We start from the raw sequence: 21,765 nt of genomic DNA, 5'->3' as shown, positions 1-21,765 counted from the left end.
GTCCACACTCTGAACTGCCTCCAGTGAAACTACACCCTTCCTCAAATAAAGAGACCCAAACTGGACACAATGCTCCTAATGTGATCTCACCAACATCCTGTACAATTGCAACAACACACATTTACTTTTATACTCCAATCCCTTTGCAATAAATCCCAACATTCAACACTTTGATAGGGTCGTACTATAGACCCCCAAATAATCAGTGGGAAATTGAGGAGCAAATATGTAAAGGTACTACATGGTAGATTGTTGCATAAAGTTAAATCTCACAGAATCCAGGGTGAGGTATCCAAATGGATACAAAATTGGCTTTTTGACAGAAGCCAATTTCAAACTGGAGGCCTGTGACCAGCGGTGTGCCTCAGGGATCATAGAACATAGAACATTACAGCGCAGAACAGGCCCTTCGGCCCACGATGTTGCGCCGACCAGTTACAAAAACAATGACCCACTAGCCTATACCAATCCCTTTTCGTCCATAAACCTATCCAGAGACCTCTTAAACGCCCCCAAACTAGACGCATTTACAACTGCAGCAGGCAGGGCATTCCAATCCCTCACCACCCGCTGGGTAAAGAACCTACCCCTGACATCCGTCCTGTAGCTACCCCCCCTTAATTTAAAGCCATGCCCCCTCGTGCTAGCTTTCTCCATCCGAGGAAAAAGGCTATCACTATCCACCCTATCTAAACCTCTAATCATCTTATATGTTTCAATAAGATCCCCTCTTAGCCGCCTTCTTTCCAACGAAAACAACCCTAGATCCCTCAGTCTCTCCTCATAGGACCTCCCCACCATACCAGGCAACATCCTAGTAAACCTCCTCTGCACCCTCTCCAACGCCTCCACATCCTTCTTGTAATGCGGGGACCAGAACTGCACACAGTACTCCAAGTGCGGCCGCACTAGAGTAGTGTACAGTTGCAACATTACACTGCGACTCCTAAATTCAATCCCCCTACCAATAAACGCCAAGACACCGTACGCCTTCTTGACAACCTTATCTACTTGATTCCCAACTTTCAGGGATCTATGTACACACACACCTAGATCCCTCTGTTCATCCACACTATTCAAAGTCCTCCCGTTAGCCCTATACTCGACACATCTGTTGCTCCTACCAAAGTGAATTACCTCACACTTCTCCGCATTAAATTCCATCCGCCACCTCTCGGCCCAGCTCTGCAACCTATCTAAGTCTCCCTGCAGACTATGACACCCTTCCTCACAATCTACCACACCTCCAACTTTGGTGTCATCAGCAAATTTACTAATCCACCCAACTATACCCTCATCCAGATCATTAATAAAAATTACAAACAACAGTGGCCCCAAAACAGATCCCTGAGGCACACCACTCGTAACTGCACTCCATGATGAATATTTACCATCCACCACCACCCTCTGTCTCCTATCTGATAGCCAATTCCTGATCCAACTTCCTAGATTACCCACAATCCCATACATCTGCATTTTCTGCAGAAGCCTACCATGGTGAACCTTATCGAACGCCTTACTAAAATCCATGTATACCACGTCAACTGCCTTACCCCCATCCACCTCTTTGGTCACCTTCTCAAAAAACTCAATAAGGTTAGTAAGGCACGACCTACCCGCTACAAAACCATGCTGACTATTTCTAATCAATTCATTACACTCCAAATAACTATAAATCCTATCCCTAATAATTTTTTCTAAAACCTTGCCCACAACAGAAGTAAGACTCACCGGTCTATAATTCCCGGCAAAGTCTCTGTTCCCCTTCTTAAACAATGGGACAACATTCGCTATCCTCCAATCCTCCGGGACTACACCAGAGACCAATGACGACCTGAAGATCTGAGCCAGAGGCTCTGCAATCACCTCTCTAGCCTCCCAGAGAATCCTAGGGTAGATCCCATCCGGACCAGGGGACTTATCTATTTTCAGCCCCTCAAGAATTTCCAGCACATCCTCTTTATCAACCGTAATACTGTCTATTTTACACCCCTGCAACCCAATGTCCTCATCAGTGCTGAGCCCACTGTTATTTGTCATTTATATTAATGATTTGGATGAGAATATAGGAGACATGGTTAGTGAGTTTGCAGATGACACCAAGATTGGTGGCATAATGGACAGTGAGGAAGGGTACCTCCAATTGCAACAGAATCTTGATCAGTTGGGCCAGTGGGCTGACAAATGGCAGATGGAGTTTAACTTAGACAAATGCGAAGTGATACATTTTGGTAGATTGAACCAGGGCAGGACTTAATCAGTTAATGATAGGGTGTAGGGGAGAGATCCAGAATAAAGAGATTTAGGGGTACAGGTTCATAGCTCCTTGAAAGTGGAGTCACAGGTGGACAGAATGGTGAAGAAGGCATTTGGCATGCTTGGTTTCATTGGTCAGAACATTGAATACAGGAGTTGGGATGTCTTGTTGAAGTTGTACAAGACATTGGTAAGGCCACACTTGGAAAACTGTGTGCAATTCTGGTCACCCTATTATAGAAAGGATATTATTAAACTAGAAAGAGTGCAGAAAAGATTTACTAGGATGCTACTGGGAGTTGATTGATTGAGTTATAAGGAGAGGCTGGATAGACTAAGACTTTTTTCTCAGGAGTGTAGGAGGCTGAGGGGTGATCTTATAGAGGTCTATAAAATAATGAGGGGCACAGATCAGCTAGATAGTCAATATCTTTTCCCAAAGGTAGGGGAGTCTAAATCTAGAGGGCAGAGGTTTAAGGTGAGAGGGGAGAAATACAAAAGTGTCCAGAGTGGCAATTTTTTCACCCAGAGGGTGGTGAGTGTCTGGAACGAGCTGTCAGAGGTAGTAGTAAAGGCGGGTACAATTTTGTCTTTTAAAAAGCATTTAGACGGTTACATGGGTACGATGGGTATGAAGGGATATGGGCCAAATGCAGGCAATTGGGATTAGCTTTGGGTTTCAAAAAAAAGACAGCATGGACAAGTTGCACCAAAGAGCCTGTTTCCATGCTGTAAACCTCCAGGACTCTATGACTCTATAACACCCCATTGGCTTTTTTTATTATGTGCTGCACCTGCATACCAACTTTCTGCGATTCATGAACACGGACACCCAGATCCCTCTACTTTCCAGTTAGATAATAATTTGCCTTTCTCTTTTTGTGCCAGAATGGATAAGCTCACATTTGGAACAGGCCATTGCCAGGCTGAATGTCTCAGGGTGGAAACCTGTGCTGTGCTGAGTAAAGTTGGAGTGGTTTCAGTCAGTCAGAATCAGCGCTATGTCTCTTATTGAATCTCTTTGCTTCTTTCCATGGCCAGCTCCCCAGTGAGTGCAGTCGAGGTGATGGGACTGCAGGTCGATTATTGGACAACGCCACTTCCAGATAAGAGAAAGGATGGTGAGAAACGGGACATTGGCAACAAAAACACCTTGAAAAGCAACTTCCGGTCACTCCAAGTAACTCGGCTACCTAATGGTGGAGAGATGGTGCCACCAGCAACCATGCTAATGACTGTGGTTACCAAAGAGAAGAATAAGAAAGGTGAGACAGACGGCCATCCAGTTTCAGTCGTGGCATGTGCGTGAGCATGTGCGTGTGTGCATGCACGTGTGTGTATGTGCGTGTGTGTGTGCGCATGTGCGAGTGTGCGTGTGTGGTGTGCACGTGTGTGTGAGACCTGGGCTGCAGTATTGCACACATCCGCACCAGTTGTCAGAGTGGTAAACACTCAGCTTACCCAAGTGATGTACAGGGCTTGTGGTTGATATCCACTCTGTTCCTGGATGCCCAAGGCCAGTCCCACAGCATCACTCAGAGTAACAGCTCCCTCCACAACTGTCTCAGCTCAAAGCTCAGGGAAGCAGCAGTCTGGCATGCAGCACGCAAGGAGATAGAGGCTGCCTCACTTCCCCCTGCCACAGACTGGGTCCAACCTCAGGGTGAGGGCTCAGTCTGACACACTGCCTCATTCAGATTCCCCTACCCTTCACACTGTTGCTTGAACAGGTCTCATCTCTCACTTTTGTTCTGGGGCCATGTATACAGTCAGTGAATTGATGATCCCATCAGTTCGGGCACGCTTCCCTCACAGTCAGAAGGATGGAGGTGCAATTCCCTCTCCAGAGATTCAGTGCAAAGATCCTGGCTGGAGTGCAGTTTCAGGGAGGGAAGCTGAGAGCTTAGAGCCCAGGCAGCTGAAGATGGAAGATTAACATCAGAATTGGTTGTTTGTGTGTCTCTATGCATCTCGGTGTTTGCCGCAGTTTAAAGAGTACAGAATTAAAACATTACACAGTGCAAATTCGGTATAAATCCAGCTGCAATCCTGGCCTGTGGCCTAAAGCAGATCAAAGCCCTCTTCTCAGATAAATATGCACAGTGGCACAGTGGTTAGCACTGCTGCCTCACAGCGCCAGGGACACGGGTTCGATTCCCAGCTCGGGTCATTGTATGGAGTCTGTAAGTTCTCACCATGTCTGTGTGGGTTTACTCACAATGAGGAAGAGCCCCCTCGCTCTGCCTCAACCACCACACAACCAGCAGCACATCCCTCCCCAGAAACTGAACCCACCAGTCCCACCCCAGTACCACCCTGACCAAACTCCCCTGCTCTGCCTGTGCACAGCACCAGGGAGCAGTGCTAAGGGCAACCTCAGGGTACTGTTCAGGGCATCATTCTCTCCCCCATGGGAGCTGTACTCAGCTGGTCACTGCCAGCGCTCTGTTCACCTGTACCCCAGTTACAATAAGACTAAAAGGCATAGGAGCAGAATTAGGCCAGTCGGCCCATCCAGTCTGCTCTGCAATTCAATCATGGCTGATATTTTGCTCATCCCCATTCTCCTGCCTTTTCCCCATAAGAACATAAGAAATAGGAGCAGGAGTAGGCCATCTAGCCCTTCGAGCCTGCCCCGCCATTCAATAAGATCATGGCTGATCTGAAGTGGATCAGTTCCACTTTCCCGCTTTCTCCCCATAACCCTTAATTCCCTTGTCTGTCAAAAACCTATCTATCCGTGTCTTAAATATATTTAGTGAGGTAGCCTCAACCACTTCAACGGGCAGAGAATTCCAGAGATTCACCACCCTTTGAGTGAAGAAGTTCCTCCTCAACTCCGTTCTAAACTGCCCCACCCCTTATCTTGAGGCTGTGCCCTCTAGTCCTGCTATCCTTTCTGAGTGGGAAGAATCTCTCTACCTCTACCCTAACCATCCCCTTCATTATCTTATACGTCTCTATAAGATCCCCCCTCATCCTTCTAAACTCCAAAGAGTACAGACCCAGTCTATTTAGTCTCTCTTCACAGTCTAACCCCCTCATCTCCGGTATTAGCCTAGTGAACCTCCTCTGCACTCCCTCCAAGGCCATAATATCCTTGCGCAAGTGCAGCGACCAAAACTGCACACAGTACTCCAGCTGCGGCCTCATCAGTGCCCTGTACAGTTGCAGCAAGACCTCCCTACTTTTATATTCTATCCCCCTCACTATAAAGGCCAGCATCCCATTTGCCTTCTTGATCACCTGCTGCACCTGCAGCCTGGGTTTTTGTGACTCATGCACAAGGACCCCCAGGTCCCTCTGCACCGTAGCATGCTGCAGCTTTTCACCCTTTAAATAGGAATCCCTCCTACTATTATTTCTGCCAAAATGGATAGCCTTACACTTGCTAACATTATACTCCATCTGCCAGGTCCTCGCCCACTCGCTCAGCCTATCCAGATCCCTCTGCAGACTTTCCACACCCTCCACGCAATTTGCTTTACCACTCATCTTTGTGTCATCAGCAAATTTTGTCACCCTACACTCAGCCCCCTCCTCCAGATCATCTATATAAATGGTAAATAGCTGAGGCCCCAGCACCGATCCCTGCGGCACTCCACTAGTCACCAACCGCCAATCAGAATAGCACCCACTGATACCAACTCTCTGCTTCCTATTAGACAACCAATCCTCTATCCACGCTAACACCTTACCCCCAACTCCGTGCAGCCTAACCTTCTGAAGCAACCTTTTATGAGGCACCTTATCAAACGCCTTTTGAAAATCGAGAAACACTACATCCACCGGTTCCCCTCTGTCTACCGCACTAGTCACATAAGAACATAAGAAATAGGAGCAGGAGTAGGCCATCCAGCCCTTCGAGCCTGCCCCGCCATTCAATAAGGTCATGGCTGATCTGTCGTGGCTCAGTTCCACATTCCCGCCCTCTCCCCATAACCCTTAATCCCCTCTCTTATCAAAAACCCATCAACCCGCTTCTTAAAAATGTTTAGCAAGGTAGCCTCCACCATGTCAACGGGCAGAGAATTCCAGAGATTCACCACCCTTTGAGTGAAGAAGTTCTTCCTCAACTCCGTTCTAAACCACCCCCCCTTTATCTTGAGGCTGTGCCCCCTAGTCCTACTGTCCTTTCTGAGCGGGAAGAGCCTCTCCACCTCTATCCTATCCATCCCATTCATCATCTTATACGTCTCAATGAGATCTCCCCTCATTCTTCTAAACTCTAACGAGTACAAGCCTAGTTTATTCAGTCTCTCCTCATGGCTCAACCCCCTCAACTCCGGCATCAGCCTAGTAAACCTCCTCTGCACTCCCTCCAAGGCCAAAATATCCTCGCATAAGTACGGCGCCCAAAACTGCACACAGTACTCCAGCTGCGGCCTCACCAATGCCCTATACAGCCGCAACAAGGCCTCCCTACTTTTATATTCAATCCCCCTCGCTATGAAGGCCAGCATCCCATTCGCCTTCCTGACCACCTGCTGCACCTGCAAGCTGGGTTTTTGCGACTCATGCACAAGGACCCCGAGGTCCCTCTGCACCGTCGCCTGCTGCAGTTTTTCTCCACGTAAGTAATAATCCTTCCTACCAAAGTGGACCACCTTGCACTTGCCAACATTAAATTCCATTTGCCAGTTCCTGGCCCATTCGCCCAGCCTATCTAGATCCTTCTGCAGACTCTCTACACCCTCCGCACAATTTGCCGTTCCACCAATCTTGGTGTCATCAGCAAATTTCGACACCCTACACTCGGTTCCCTCCTCCAGATCATCTATATAAATGGTAAATAGCTGAGGCCCCAGCACCGACCCCTGGGGCACTCCACTAGTCACCAACCGCCAATCCGAATAGCACCCATTGACCCCCACTCTCTGCCTCCTATTTGACAACCAACCCTCTATCCATGCTAACACCCTACCCCCAACTCCATGCCCCCTGACCTTCTGCAATAACCTCTTGTGAGGCACCTTGTCAAACGCCTTCTGAAAATCAAGAAAGACCACATCCACCGGCTCTCCTCTATCCACCGCCCTAGACACATCCTCATTGAACTCTAGTAAATTTGTCAGACACGACTTCCCCTTAACGAAACCGTGCTGCGTCCGCTCTATCAAGCAATTCCCCTCAAGATGCCTCGCTATTTCCTCCTTGATGATGGATTCTAACATTTTACCCACAACAGACATTAAACTAACTGGCCTATAATTCCCCGCCTTTTGCCTGCCACCCTTCTTAAACAACGGCGTAACATTAGCCGTTTTCCAATCTTCCGGCACTTCCCCGGAATCTAGCGACGTCTGGAAAATAACCACCAAGGCATCCACTATCACCTCCGCCATTTCTTTCAGAACCCTCGGATGCATTCCATCCGGTCCTGGGGTTCCTCATAGAAATCCAATAAATTCGTCAAACACGACTTCCCCTTAATGAATTCATGCTGCGTCTGCTCGATCAAACCATTCCTTTCTAGGTGCCTAGCTATTTCTTCCTTTTTGATAAGCGAGGGGATTAAGGGTTATGGGGTGAGGGCGGGAATGTGGAACTGAGCCACGACTGATCAGCCATGATCTTATTGAATGGTAGGGCAGGCTCGAAGGGCTAGATGGCCTACTCCTGCGCCTATTTCTTACGTTCTTACGTTGATGACGGATTCAAGCATTTTTCCAACAACATACGTTAAACTAACCGGTCTACAATTCCCTGCCTTTTGTCTGCTACCTTTTTTAAACAGCGGTGTAACATTAGTCGTTTTCCAATCTTCTGGCACTTCCCTGGAATCCAGTGAATTTTGGTAAATAATCACTAAGGCATCCACTATCACCTCTGCCATTTCCTTCAGAACCCTGGGGTGCATTCCGTCCGGTCCTGGGGACTTGTCCACCATCAGTCCCGTTAGTCTATCAAGCACTACCTCTCTAGTGACAGTAATCGCATTCAGGCCCTCAACTCCTACCATCCTTCTATCTTTAATATTCGGCAAACGATTCGCATCCTCCTCCGTGAAGACCGAGGCAAAAAACTTATTTAAAGCCTCAGCCATTTCCTCATCTCCCACCACTAAATCCCCCCTCTCATCCTCTAAGGGTCCAAATTCACTCTAGCCAGCCTCCTCTTCTTTATATATTTGTAAAAACTCTTACTGTCCTTTTTTATATTTAGTGCTAGTTTAGCTTCATCGTCTATCTTTCCTTTCTTTATCAACCTCTTAGTCAACCTTTGTTGATTTTTAAACCTTTCCCAATCCTCTAATCACCCACTACTTTTAACCACTCTGAACGCATCAGCTTTTAATTTAATACACTCCTTTATTTCCTTCGCTAACCACGGCTAGTTATCCCTTCTCCTACATTCCTTCTTTACCATCGGAATATATTTCTGCTAAGTACCGAAAAAGATCTCCTTAAAAATCCTCCACTGTTCCTCAGCAGTCCTACCAACCAATCTGCGCCTCCAATCTGCATTTGCCAATTCCTCTCTCATCCTATCGTACTCCCCTCTATTCAAACAGAGGACACAGGTTCGGGACCCTACTTTCTCATCCTCCAACCATACAATGATCGCTTGTCCCAAGAGGATCCCTCACAATAAGATCCCTAATTCTTCCTGCCTCGTTACACAACACCAGATCTAAGATAACTCGCTCCCTCGTTGGTTCCGTCACATACTGTTCAAGGAAACTATCCCGACAGCATTCCAAGAACTCTTCCTCAAGCCCACCGCGTCCAATTTGGGTCAACCAATCAATATGCAGATTAAAATCCCCCATAATTATCACCGTTCCATTTCTGCACACATCATCTATTTGCTTGTTTATAGCCCGCCCCACCTCTAAGTTATTATTTGGAGCGTCTTCCTCCCCTTACTATTCCTTATCTCCACCCACAACGATTCCACATTCTGCTCTTTGGAGCCTATATCTTCCCTTACTACCGCCTTGATATTATCCTTAATTAACAGAGCTACCCCACCCCCTTTTTCCTCCCGTCTATCCTTCCTAAACACTTGATACCCCTGGACATTCAGCTCCCAGTCCCCGTCACCCTGCAACCACATTCCTGTAATGGCCACCAGATCATATCCATTTGTGCTGATCTGTGCCATCAGCTCATTCACTTTGTTCCGAATACTTCGTGCATTCAGGTAAAGTGTCTTTATACCAGCCTTTATCTGACCTCATTTGAAGGAATGCTACTAACCTTTCTCATGCCCCCTACTCCCTAATCCTCTTATTAATCAAGAACCTATCTATCTCTGTCATAAAGACACTCAATGACCTGGCCTCCACAGCCTTCTGTGGCAAAGAGTTCCACAGATTCATCAATCGCTGGCTGAAGAAATTCCTCCTCATCTCTGTTTTAAAGGATCGTCCCTTTAGCCTGAGGTTGTGCCCTCTGGTTCTAGTTTTTCCTGCTAGTGAAAACATCCTCTCCACGTCCACTCTATCCAGGCCTCGCACTATCCTGTAAGTTTCAATAAGATCCCCCCCTCATCTTTCTAAACTTCAACGAGTACAGACCCAGAGTCCTCAACCATTCCTCAGACGACAAACTCTTCATTCCAGGGATCATTCTTGTGAACCTCCTCTTTCCAAGGCCGGCACATCCTTCCTTAGATATGGGGCCCAAAACTGCCCACAATACTCCAAATGGGGTCAGACCAGAGCCTTATACAGCCTCAGAAGTACATCCCTGCTCTTGTATTCTAGCCCTCTCGATATGAATGCATTTGCCTTCCTAACTGCCGACTGAATCTACACGTTAACCTTAAGAGAATCTTGAACAATGACTCCCATGTCCCTTTGTGTTTCTGATTTCCTAAGCATTTCTCCATTTAGAAAATAGTCTATGCCTCCATTCCTCCTTCCAAAGTGCATAACCTCACATTCTTCCAAATTATGTCCCATCTTTTCCATTATATTCAGTAAGGCCTTTGACAAGGTCCAACATGACAGACCGGTGCAGAAGATGAAGTCACATGGGATCAGAGGTGAGCTAGCAAGATGGATACAAAACTGGCTCAGTCATAGCCTGAGATGATACAAAGATTGGAGGTGTAGTGGACAGTGAGGAAGGTTTTCAAAGCTTGCAGAGGGATTTGGACCAACTAGAAAAATGGGCTGAAAAATGGCAAATGGAATTTAACGCAGACAAGTGTGAGGTATTGCACTTTGGAAGGACAAACCAAAGTAGAACGTACAGGCTACATGAGTGCAGTTAGAACATAGAACATTACAGCGCAGTACAGGCCCTTCGGCCCTCAATGTTGCGCCCACCAGTGGAACCAATCTAATCACCCTCTAACCTAAACTATTCCAATGTTATCCATATGCCTATCCACTGACCATTTGAATACCCTTAAATTTAGCGAGTCCACAACTGCTGCAGGCAGGGCATTCCACGCCCTTACTACCCTCTGAGTAAAGAACCTACCTCTGACATCCGCGCTATAATTACCACCCCTTAATTTAAAGCTATGTCCCCTCGTGTTAGCCATCACCATCCGAGGAAAAAGGCTCTCACTGTCCACCCTGTCTAACTCTCTGATCATCTTGTATGCGTCAATTAGGTCACCTCATAACCTTCTTCTCTCTAACGAAAACAACCTCAAGTCCCTCAGCCTTTCCTCATAAGACCTTCCCACCATACCAGGCAACATCCTGGTAAACCTCCTATGCACCCTTTCCAATGCCTCCACATCTTTCTTATAATGCGGCGACCAGAACTGTACGCAATACTCCAAGTGTGGCCGCACCAGAGTTTTGTACAGTTGCAACATGATCTCATGGCTCTGAAATTCAGTCCCTCTACCAACAAAAGCTAACACGCCGTACGCCTTCTTAACAGCCTTATCAATCTGGGTGCCAACTTTCAGGGAGCTATGCACATGTACCCCGAGATCTCTCTGCTCGTCAACACTGCCAAGAGTCCTTCCATTAGCCCTATATTCTGTACCCCTGTTACTCTTACCAAAGTGAATCACCTCATACTTTTCCGCATTAAACTCCATCTGCCACCTCTCAGCCCAGCTCTGCAGCTTATCTATGTCCCTCTGCAAACTGTAACATCCATCCTCACTGTCTACAACTCCTCTGACTTTAGTGTCATCAGTAAATTTACTAACCCATCCTTCTACACCCTCATCTAGGTCATTTATAAAAATGACAAACAGCAGTGGCCCCAGAATAGATCCTTGAGGTACACCACTAGTAACTGAACTCCAGGTTGAATATTTCCCATCAACCACCAACTTCTGTCTTCTATCAGCTAGCCAATTCCTGATCCAAACTGCTAAATCACCCTCAATCCCATGCATCCGTATTTTTTGCAGTAGTCTACCATGGGGAACCTTATCAAATGCTTTGCTAAAATCCACATACACCACGTCAACTGCCTTACCCTTATCCGCCTCTTTGGTCACCTTCTCAAAGAACTCAATAAGGTTTGTGAGGCACAACCTACCCTTCACAAAACCATGTTGACTATCCCTAATCAATTTATTTCTGTCTGGATGACTATAAATCCTATCCCTTATAATTCTTTCCAAAACTTTACCCACAACAGAAGTAAGGCTCTCCGGTCTATAATTCCCAGGATGGTCTCTACTCCCCTTCTTGAACAAGGGGACAACATTTGCTATCCTCCAGTCTTCCGGCACTATGCCTGTAGCCAATGACGATATGAAGATCAAAGCCAAAGGCTCTGCAATCTCCTCCTTAGCCTCCCAGAGAATCCTAGGATAAATCCCATCTGGCCCAGGGGACTTATCTATTTTCATACTCTCAAGAATTGCTAACACCTCCTCCTTATGTACCTCAATCCCGTCTAGTCTAAAAGCCTGTATCTCAGTATTCTCCTCAACTACATTGACTCTTTCCTATGTGAATACTGACAAAAAATATTCATTTAGTGCCTCTCCTATCTCTTCACGCTCCACGCACAACTTCCCACTGCTGTCTCTGACTGGCCCTAATCTTGTCCTAACCAATCTTTTATTCTTAACATACCTATAGAAAGCTTTGGGGTTCTCCTTGATCCTACCCGCCAAAGTCTTCTCATGTCCTCTTCTAGCTCTTCTTAACTCTCTCTTTAGCTCCTTCCTGGCTAATTTGTAACTCTCCAGTGACCTAACTGAGCCTTCACATCTCATCTTTACATAAGCATCCTTCTTCCTCTTCACCAGAGATTCAGCTTCCTTAGTACACCACGGTTCCCTCTCTCGACCACTTCCTCCCTGCCTGACAGATACATATTTATCAAGGACTCGCAGTAGCTGCTCCTTGAACAAGCTCCACATTTCAGTTGTTCCCAGCCCCTGCAATTTCCTATTCTAACCTATGTATCCTAAATCTCGCCTAATAGCCTCATAATTACCTTTCCCCCAGCTATAACTTCTGCCCTTCAGTATATACCTGTCCCTTTCCATCACTAAGGTAAACATAAGCGAATTGTGGTCACTATCACCAAAGTGCTCACCTACCTCCAAGTCTAACATCTGGTCTGGTTCATTACCCAGTACCAAATCCAATATGGCCAGAGGGATCTGGGAATACAGGTACAGAATTCCCTAAAAGTGGTGTCACAGGTGGATAGGGCCGTAAAGACTGCTTTTGGTACATTGGCCTTTATAAATCGGAGTATCGAGTATAAAAGTTGGAGTGTTATGGTAAGTTTATATAAGGCATTGGTGAGGCCGAATTTAGTGTTGTGTACAGTTTTGGTCACCTAGTTACAGGAAAGATGTAAATAAGGTTGAAAGAGTGCAGAGAAGGTTCATGAGGATGTGGCCGGGATTGAGAAGCTGAGTTACAGAGAGAGATTGAATAGGTTAGGACTTTATTCCCTGGAGCGTAGAAGAATGAGGGGAGATTTGATAGAGGTGTATAAGATTTTGATGGGTATAGATACAGTGAATGCAAGCAGGCTTTTTCCACTGAGGCTAGAGGAGAAAAAAACCAGAGGGCATGGGTTAAGGGTGAAAGGAGAAAAGTTTAAAGGGAATATTATGGAGCGGGGAGAGCTTCTTCACGCAGAGAGTGGTGGAGTGTTTGGAATGAGCTGCCAAATAAAGTGGTAAATACGTTTAACATTTAAGAAAAACTTGGACGGGTTCAATGATGAGAGGGGTGTGGAGGGATATGGTCCAAGTGCAGGTCAGTGAGACTACAAAAAATGGTTCGGCACAGACAAGAAGGGCCAAAAGGCCTGTTTCTGAGTTGTAATTTTCTATGGTTCTATAGAAGACAGAGGGTGCAGTGGAAGGGGGTGTTTCTGAATGGAGGGCTGTGACAAGTGGTGTTCCTCAGGGATCAGTGCTGGGACCTTTGCTGTTTGTAATACATTTCAATGATTTGGAGGAAAATGTGACTGGATTGATTAGCAAGTTTGCGGACAACACAAAAGCTGGTGGATTTGTGGATAGCGATGGGGACCATCAGAGGATACAGCAGGATATAGATCTGTTGGAGATTTGGACAAAGAGATGGCAGATGGAGTTTAGTCCGGACAAATGTGAGGTAATTCATTTTGGAAGGTCTAATACAGATAGGAAATATACAGTAAATGGCAGAACCCTTAGGAGTATTGATAGGCAGAGGGATCTGGGTGTACAGGTATACAGGTCACTGAAAGTGGCAATGCAGGTGGAGAAGGTAGTCAAGAAGGCATACGGCATGCCTGCCTTCATTTGCAGGGGCATTGAGTTTAAAAATTGGCAAGTCACGTTGCAGCTTTGTGGAACCTTCGGCCACACTTGGAATATAGTGTTCAATTCTGGTCGCCACACTACCAGAAGGATGTGGAGGCTTTGGAGAGGGTACAGAAAAGATTTACCAGGATGTTGCCTGGCGTGGAGGGCATTAGCTATGAGGAGAGGTTAGAGAAACTTGGTTTGTTCTCACTGGAGCGATGGAGGTTGAGGGGAGACCTGATAGAAGTCTACAAGATTATAAGACATGGACAGAGTGGATAGTCAGAAGCTTTTTCCCAGGGTGGAAGAGTCAATTACTAGGGGGCACAGGTTTAAGGTGCGAGGGGCAAGGTTTAAAGGAGATGTATGAGGCAGATTTTTTTACACAGAGTGTGGTGGGTGCCTGGAACTCGTTGCCGGGGGAGGGAGTGGAAGTGGATACGGTAGTGAGTTTTAAGGGGCATCTTGACAAATACATGAATAGGATGGGAATAGAGGGATATGGTCCCCGGAAGGGTAGGGAGTTTTAGTTAAGTCGGGCAGCATGGTCGGCGCAGGCTTGGTGGGCCGTAGGGCTTGTTCCTGTGCTGGAATTTTCTTTGTTCTTTATCTGCCACTTCTTTGCCCACTCTCCTAACCTGTCCAAGTACTTCTGCAGCCTCCCCTGCTTCCTCAGTACTGCCTGTTCCTCTACATATCTTTGTATCATCTGCAAACTTAGCAACAGTGCCTTCAGTTCCATTCTCCAAATCATTAATGTATATTGTGAAAAGTTGTGGTCCCAACACTGACCCCTGAGGCACACCACTAGTCACCGGCTGCCATCCTGAAAAAGATCCCTTTATCCCCACTCTCTGCCTTCTGCCAGTCAGCCAATCCTCTATCCATGCCAGGATCTTACCCTTAACACCATGGGCTCTTAACTTATTTAAGTCTCCTATGTGGCACCTTGTCAAAGGCCTTCTGGAAATCTAAATAAATCACATCCACTGGTTCTCCTTTATCTAACTTCCTTGTTACCTTCTCGAAGAACGCTAACAGATTTGTCAGACATGACCTCCCTTTGACAAAGCCGTGCTGACTCAGTCCTATTTTATCATGCACTTCCAAGTACTCTGCGATCTCAGTTTTAATATGGACTCTCAAATATTGCCAATGACTGAAGTCAGGCTAACCAGCCTATAGTTTCCAGTCTGCTGCCTCCCTCCCTTTTTAAACAGTGGTGTAATGTTCGCGACTTTCCCATCCTCTGGGAACCTCCGTGCCTCCAGTTATTCCTGAAAAATGACCAATAGTTCCGGGGACTGTTGTAAACCGTGCCGTGGACTGTGACAGGGATAGAGTATTCGAATGGAATTCCATCATTGCAGGAACGCCGGCACATCACTGCCGGAGCGCGGGGACATTCCAGCAGGAGACCCCACTGGTGTGGGTCTCCCGCTTGATTCTCTGCAACTTCCACCATTCCCACCCACCAATAATGAGGCTGGTGGCTTTCTCTGTGACTGTCTCCCCCAGTTACCTGCAGTACTCTTTGTCCTGGCTTGCTCTTTGCTATTTTCTAACTATGATTGAAGCTAATTGGTTGGACAGAGTCTTTGGTAATCCTGAGATGGTGAATGATGTGAGAAAAATAAAATCTTTCTTTCTTTATCAAATTCCCCACTTCCCCATGGTGTCTTCCTGTAATAGTGATCCTGTTCCCTTCCTGCTGCTGAGGGTACAATCAATGTGAGGAAAGATTTCTCTTTGTATCTCAGAGCAACTGACATGCTGATTTCCATCTACTGCTCAAACCTGCCATCTGTCAGTAAATGATTCACTGAGTGGGTGCTATGATGTTCCCACCCTCTGGGGCAGTGTATCAACATGTTACAGTGCTGCCTCCCCTGTCATTTTGTGGAGATGTTGGTGGTGGACTGGGGTAAACACAGTAAGAAGTCTCACAACACCAGGTTAAAGTCCAACAAGTTCACTTGGTAGCAAAATTCACAAGCTTTCGGAGTTCTTATCACAAATAGGGCATATAAAGACACAAACTCAATTTACAAAATAATGGTTGAGATATGAATCTTCACAGGTAATCAAATCTTAAAAAGGCAGACAATGTGAATGGAGAGAGAGTTAAACAGAGGTTAAAGAGATGTGTAATGTCTCCAGACAGGACAGTTAGTGAGATTTTGCAAGCCCAGGCAAGTCATGGGGGTTACAGATAGTGTGACACGATCCAGGATCCCAGTTGAGACCGCCCTAATGTGTGCAGAACTTGGCTATCAGTCTCTCAGCGACTCTGCGCTGTCGTGTGTCGTGAAGGCCGCCTCGGAGAACGCTTACCCAAAGTTCAGAGGCTGAATGCCCGTGACCGCTGAAATGTTCCCCAACAGGAAGAGAACAGTCTTGCCTGGTGATTGTCGAGAGTGTTGATTCATCTGTTGTCATAGCGTCGTCATAGTCTCATCATTGTACCATGCCTTGGGACATCCTTTCCTGCAACATATCAGGTAGACAACGTTGGCTGAGTTGCAAGAATATGTACAGTGTACCTGGCGGATGGTGTTCTCACGTGAGATGATGGCATCCATGTCAATGATCTGGCACGTCTTGCAGAAGTTGCTGTGACAGGGTTGTGTGGTGGTGTGGTCACTGTTCTCCTGAAGGCTGGGTAGTTTGCTGCAGACAATGGTCTATTTGAGGTTGTGCGGTTGTTTGAAGGCAAGAAGCAGGGATGGCCTTGGCAAGATGTTCATCTTCATCAATGACATGTTGAAGGCTCTGGAGAAGATGTCATAGCTTCTCCACTCTGGGGAAGTACTGGACAATAAAGGGTATTCTGTCCATCGTGATCCCATGTTTGTCTTCTGAGGAGGTTGGTGCGGTTTTTCACTGTGGTGCATCGGAACTGTTGATCAATGAGTCAAGTGCCATATCCTGTTCTTATGAGGGCATCTTTCAGAATCTGGTTGTGATCCTCCTCATCTGAGCAGATCCTGTGTATACGGAGGGCTTGTCCGTAGGGGATGGCTTCTTTAACGTGTTTAGGGTGGAAGCTGGAGAAGTGGAGCATTGTGAGCTTGCGGTACAGTGAGGTGCTGAGGTGACCGTCCTTGATGGAGATGCATGTGTCCAAGAATGCCACTGATTCCGGAGAATAGTCCATGGTGAGTCTGATGGTGGGATGGAACTTGTTGATACCATCATATAGTTGTTTCAGTGATTGTTCCCCATGAATCCAAAGGAAGAAAATGTCATCGATGTATCTAGTGTATAGCATCAGTTGAAGGCCCTGTGCGGTGAAGAGGTCTTGTTCGAACCTGTGCATGAAGATGTTGGCATATTGAGGTGCAAATTTGGTCCCCGTAGTTGTTCCGTGTGTCTGGATGAAGAACTGGTTGTTGAAGGTGAAGACATTGTGGTCCAGGATGAAGCGGATGAGTTATAAAATTGCATCTGGAAACTGGCAGTTGTCGGTGTTGAGTACTGAGGCAGTTGCAGCAATGCCATCGTCGTGGGGGATGCTGGTGTAGAGTGCCGAGACATCCATTGTGACAAGGAGTACTCCTGGTTCAACTACTCCTTGTGTGCTGAGTTTCTGTAGGAAGTCCATAGTGTCGCAACAAAAGCTGCGGGGCTCTGACAATGTTGTGGTTGGTCTTGAGAGTGCAGATGGCGTTGTGTTGTGCTTGGGTGATATTCGGGGCTGTCATGTGAGTACGGTTGATGAATCTGGTGTTGACGCACCTCCTGAAGGCTTGGGCTTACATGTCCAGCCGAGGGCAGCAGCCTTCTGAAGGAGTCCAATTCGACTCATTCCTCTTTGGTTGCTGCACTGCGGATCTCTCTGTTGGCTGTTCTGGTTCATTGCTATCTCATTTTGATCACTGTTGGCCTCTTGGAGTTTGTGGAAGAACTCCCACAGCCTCATTCACCTGATGAATTCCTCTGTGTCCGCTGCAAGACTGATGGGGTCTATTTTGGTGGTGGGGCAGAAACTGAGCCCTCGGCTGAGAACTTTGACTTCGTCTGGTTGAAGTGTGTAGGCTGACAAGTTAACAATGGACTTCCCTGTAGTGGTGCTGTTTTCTACTGTGGTACTGGGGGACATTTTCTTCCTTTGGCCTCATGGTGAAGAATCACTGAAACAACTATATGATGATATCAGCAAGTTCCATCCCATCAGACTCACCATAGACTATTCTCCAGAATCAGTGGCATTCTTGGACACACACATCTCCATTAAGGATGGTCACCTCACTGTACCGCAAGCCCATGGATAACCTCACGATGCTCCATTTCTCCAGCTTCCACCCTAAACACGTTAAAGAAGCCATCCCCTACAGACAAGCCCTCCGTATACACAGGATTTATCAGGTGAGGAAGATCGCAACAGACACCTCCAGATGCTGAAAGATGCCTTCATAAAAACAGGATATGGCACTCAACTCATTGATCAATAGTTCCAATGCGCCACAGCGAAGAACCACACCAACCTCCTCAGAAGACAAACACGGGACTCGATGGACAGAGCACCCTTCGTCGTCCAGTACTTCCCCAGAGCGGAGAAGCTATGACATCTTCCCCGGAGTCTTCAACGTGTCATTGATGAAGACGAACACCTCGCCAAGGCCATCCCCACACACCCACTTCTTGCCTTCAAACAACCGCACAACCTCTAACAGACCATTATCCGCAGCAAACTACCCAGCCTTCAGGACAACAGTGACCACAACACCACACAACCCTGCCACAGCAACCTCTGCAAGACATGCTGGATCATTGACACGGATGCCATCATCCCACATGAGAACACCATCCACCAGATACACAGTACATAGTCTTACAACTCGGCCAACGTTGGCTACTTGATATGCTGCAGGAAAGGATGTTCTGAGGCATGGAACATAGAACATTACAGCGCAGAACAGGCCCTTCGGCCCACGATGTTGCGCCGACCAGTTAAAAAACAATGACCCTCTAACCTAAACCAAACCCTTACCATCCATAAACCTATCCACGGATCTCTTAAACGCCCCCAAACTAGGCGCATTTACAACTGCAGCAGGCAGGGCATTCCAATCCCTCACCACCCTCTGGGTAAAGAACTTACCCCTGACATCCGTCCTATAACTACCACCCCTTAATTTAAAGCTATGCCCCCTCGTGCTAGCTTTCTCCATCCAAGGAAAAAGGCTATCACTGTCCACCCTATCTAAACCTCTAATCATCTTATATGTTTCAATAAGGTCCCCTCTTAGCCGCCTTCTTTCTAACGAAAACAACCTCAAATCCCTCAGTCTCTCCTCATAGGACCTCCCCTCCATACCAGGCAACATCCTGGTAAACCTCCTCTGCACCCTCTCCAAAGCCTCCACATCCTTCCTATAATGTGGGGACCAGAACTGCACACAATACTCCAAGTGCGGCCGCACCAGAGTTTTGTACAGCTGCAACATGACGCTGCTGCTCCTAAATTCAATCCCCCTACCAATAAACGCCAAGACACCGTATGCCTTCCTAACAACCCTATCTACTTGATTCCCAACTTTCAGGGATCTATGTACACATACACCTAGATCCCTCTGTTCATCCACACTATTCAGAGTCCTACCGTTAGCCCTATACTCTACACATCCGTTATTCCTGCCAAAGTGAATTACCTCACACTTTTCCGCATTAAACTCCATCCTCCACCTCTCGGCCCAGCTCTGTAACTTGTCCAAGTCTCCCTGTAAACTAAGACACCCTTCCTCACTATCTACCACACCTCCGACTTTGGTGTCATCAGCAAATTTACTAATCCACCCAACTATACCCTCATCCAGATCATTTATAAAAATTACAAACAGCATGGTACATTGGGGAGACCATGAAGACGCTATGACAACGGATGAATGAACATCGCTCAACAATCATCAGGCAAGAGTATTCTCTTCCTGTTGGGGAACGCTTCAGCAGTCACGGGCATTCAGCCTCTGATCTTCGGATAAGCATTCTCCAAGGCGGCCTTCACAACACACAACGCAGAGTCGCTGAACAGGGACTGATAGCTAAGTTCTGCACACATGAGAACGGCCTCAACTAGGATCTTGGGTTCATCCAGATAAATGCGAGGTGATGCATTTTGGAAGAAATAATGTAGGGGGGAGTTGTACAATAAATGGTAGGACTGGTAAGAATATAGAAACACAGGGGGACCTAGGTGAGCAAGTTCACAAGTCTGTGAAGGTGGCAGCACAGGTGGAGAAGGTGGTGAAGAAGGCACGTGGTATGCTTGCCTTTATAGGAACGGGTATAGAGTACATAAGAACATTAAAAAGTAGGAGCAGGAGTAGGCCATCTAGCCCTTTGAGCCTACCCTGCCATTCAATAAGATCATGGCTGATCTGAAGTGACTCAGTTCCACTTTCCCGCTTTCTCTCCATAACCCTTAATTCCCTTGCCTACCAAAAACCTATCAACCCGTGTCTTAAATATATTTAGCAAGGTAGCCTCCACCACTTCAACGGGCAGAGAATTCCAGAGATTCACCACTCTTTGAGTGAAGAAGTTCCTCCTCAACTCCATTCTAAACTGCCCCCACTTATCTTGAGGCTGTGCCCTCTAGTCCTGCTGTCCTTTCTGAGCGGGAAGAATCTCTCTACCTCCACCCTATCATTATCTTACACGTCTCTATAAGATCCCCCCTCAGCCTTCTAAACTCCAACGAGTACAGACCCAATCTATTTAGTCTCTCTTCATAGTCCATCCCCCTCATTTCCGGTATCAGCCTAGTGAACCTCCTCTGCACTCCCTCCAAGGCCAAAATATCCTTGCGCAAGTGCAGCGACCAAAACTGCACACAGTACTCCAGCTGTGGGCTCACCAATGCCCTGTACAGTTGCAGCAAGACCTCCCTGCTTTTATATTCTATCCCCCTCACTATAAAGGCCAGCATCCCATTCGCCTTCTTGATCACCTGCTGCACCTGCAGACTGGGTTTTTGCGACTCATGCACAAGGACCCCCCCAGGTCCCTCTGCACTGTAGCATGCTGCAGCTTTTTGCCCTTTAAATAGTAATCCCTCCTACTATTATTCCTGCCAAAGGACCTCACACTTGCTAACATTGTACTCCATTTGCCAAGTCCTCGCCCACTCGCTCAGCCTATCCAGATCCCTCTGCAGACTTGCCACACCCTCCACACAATTTGCTTTTCCACTTATCTTTGTGTCATCAGCAAATTTCGACACCCTACACTCAGCCCCCTCCTGCAGATCATCTATATAAATGGTAAATAGCTGAGGCCCCAGCACCCATCCCTGCAGCACTCCACTAGTCACCAACCGCCAGTCAGAATAGCACCCATTGATATAAGAACATAAGAAATAGGAGCAGGAGTAGGCCATCTAGCCCCTCGAGCCTGCCCCGCCATTCAACAAGATCATGGCTGATCTGTCGTGGCTCAGTTCCACATTCCCGCCCTCTCCCCATAACCCTTATTCCCCTCTCTTATCAAGAACCCATCAACCCGCTTCTTAAAAATATTTAGCGAGGCAGCCTCCACCACTTCAACGGGCAGAGAATTCCAGAGATTCACCACCCTTTGAGTGAAGAAGTTCCTCCTCAACTCCGTTCTAAACCGCCTCCCCTTTATCTTGAGGCTGTGCCCCCCAGTCCTACTGTCTTTTTTGAGCGGGAAGAGTCTCTCCACCTCTATCCTATCCATCCCATTCATCATCTTATACGTCTCAATGAGATCTCCCCTCATTCTTCTAAACTCTAACGAGTACAAGCCTAGTTTAACTCTCTGCCTCCTATTAGACAGCCAATCCTCTATCCACGC

The 21,765-nt window shown here is 46.9% G+C and overlaps 1 protein-coding gene across 4 annotated transcripts in view; it reads left to right on the top strand.

The window, feature by feature from the left end:
- The window catches only part of LOC145337674 (phosphofurin acidic cluster sorting protein 2-like), a 489,510-nt gene that overhangs the window by 453,714 nt on the left and 14,031 nt on the right, over nt 1–21,765 (top strand). For all 4 annotated transcript variants that reach the window (XM_080182492.1, XM_080182493.1, XM_080182494.1 and 1 more), the window contains one exon: nt 3,298–3,521. In XM_080182492.1, the coding sequence (XP_080038618.1) occupies nt 3,298–3,521 (224 nt within the window). The remainder of the gene's footprint in view (nt 1–3,297; nt 3,522–21,765) is intronic.

Source organism: Carcharhinus amblyrhynchos, unplaced genomic scaffold (genome assembly GCF_965287045.1).
Source record: "Carcharhinus amblyrhynchos unplaced genomic scaffold, sCarAmb.v2.hapA scaffold_58, whole genome shotgun sequence".
In the NCBI taxonomy this organism is placed as follows: Eukaryota; Metazoa; Chordata; class Chondrichthyes; order Carcharhiniformes; family Carcharhinidae; genus Carcharhinus; species Carcharhinus amblyrhynchos.
This window is presented reverse-complemented; position numbering and strand designations above follow the sequence as displayed.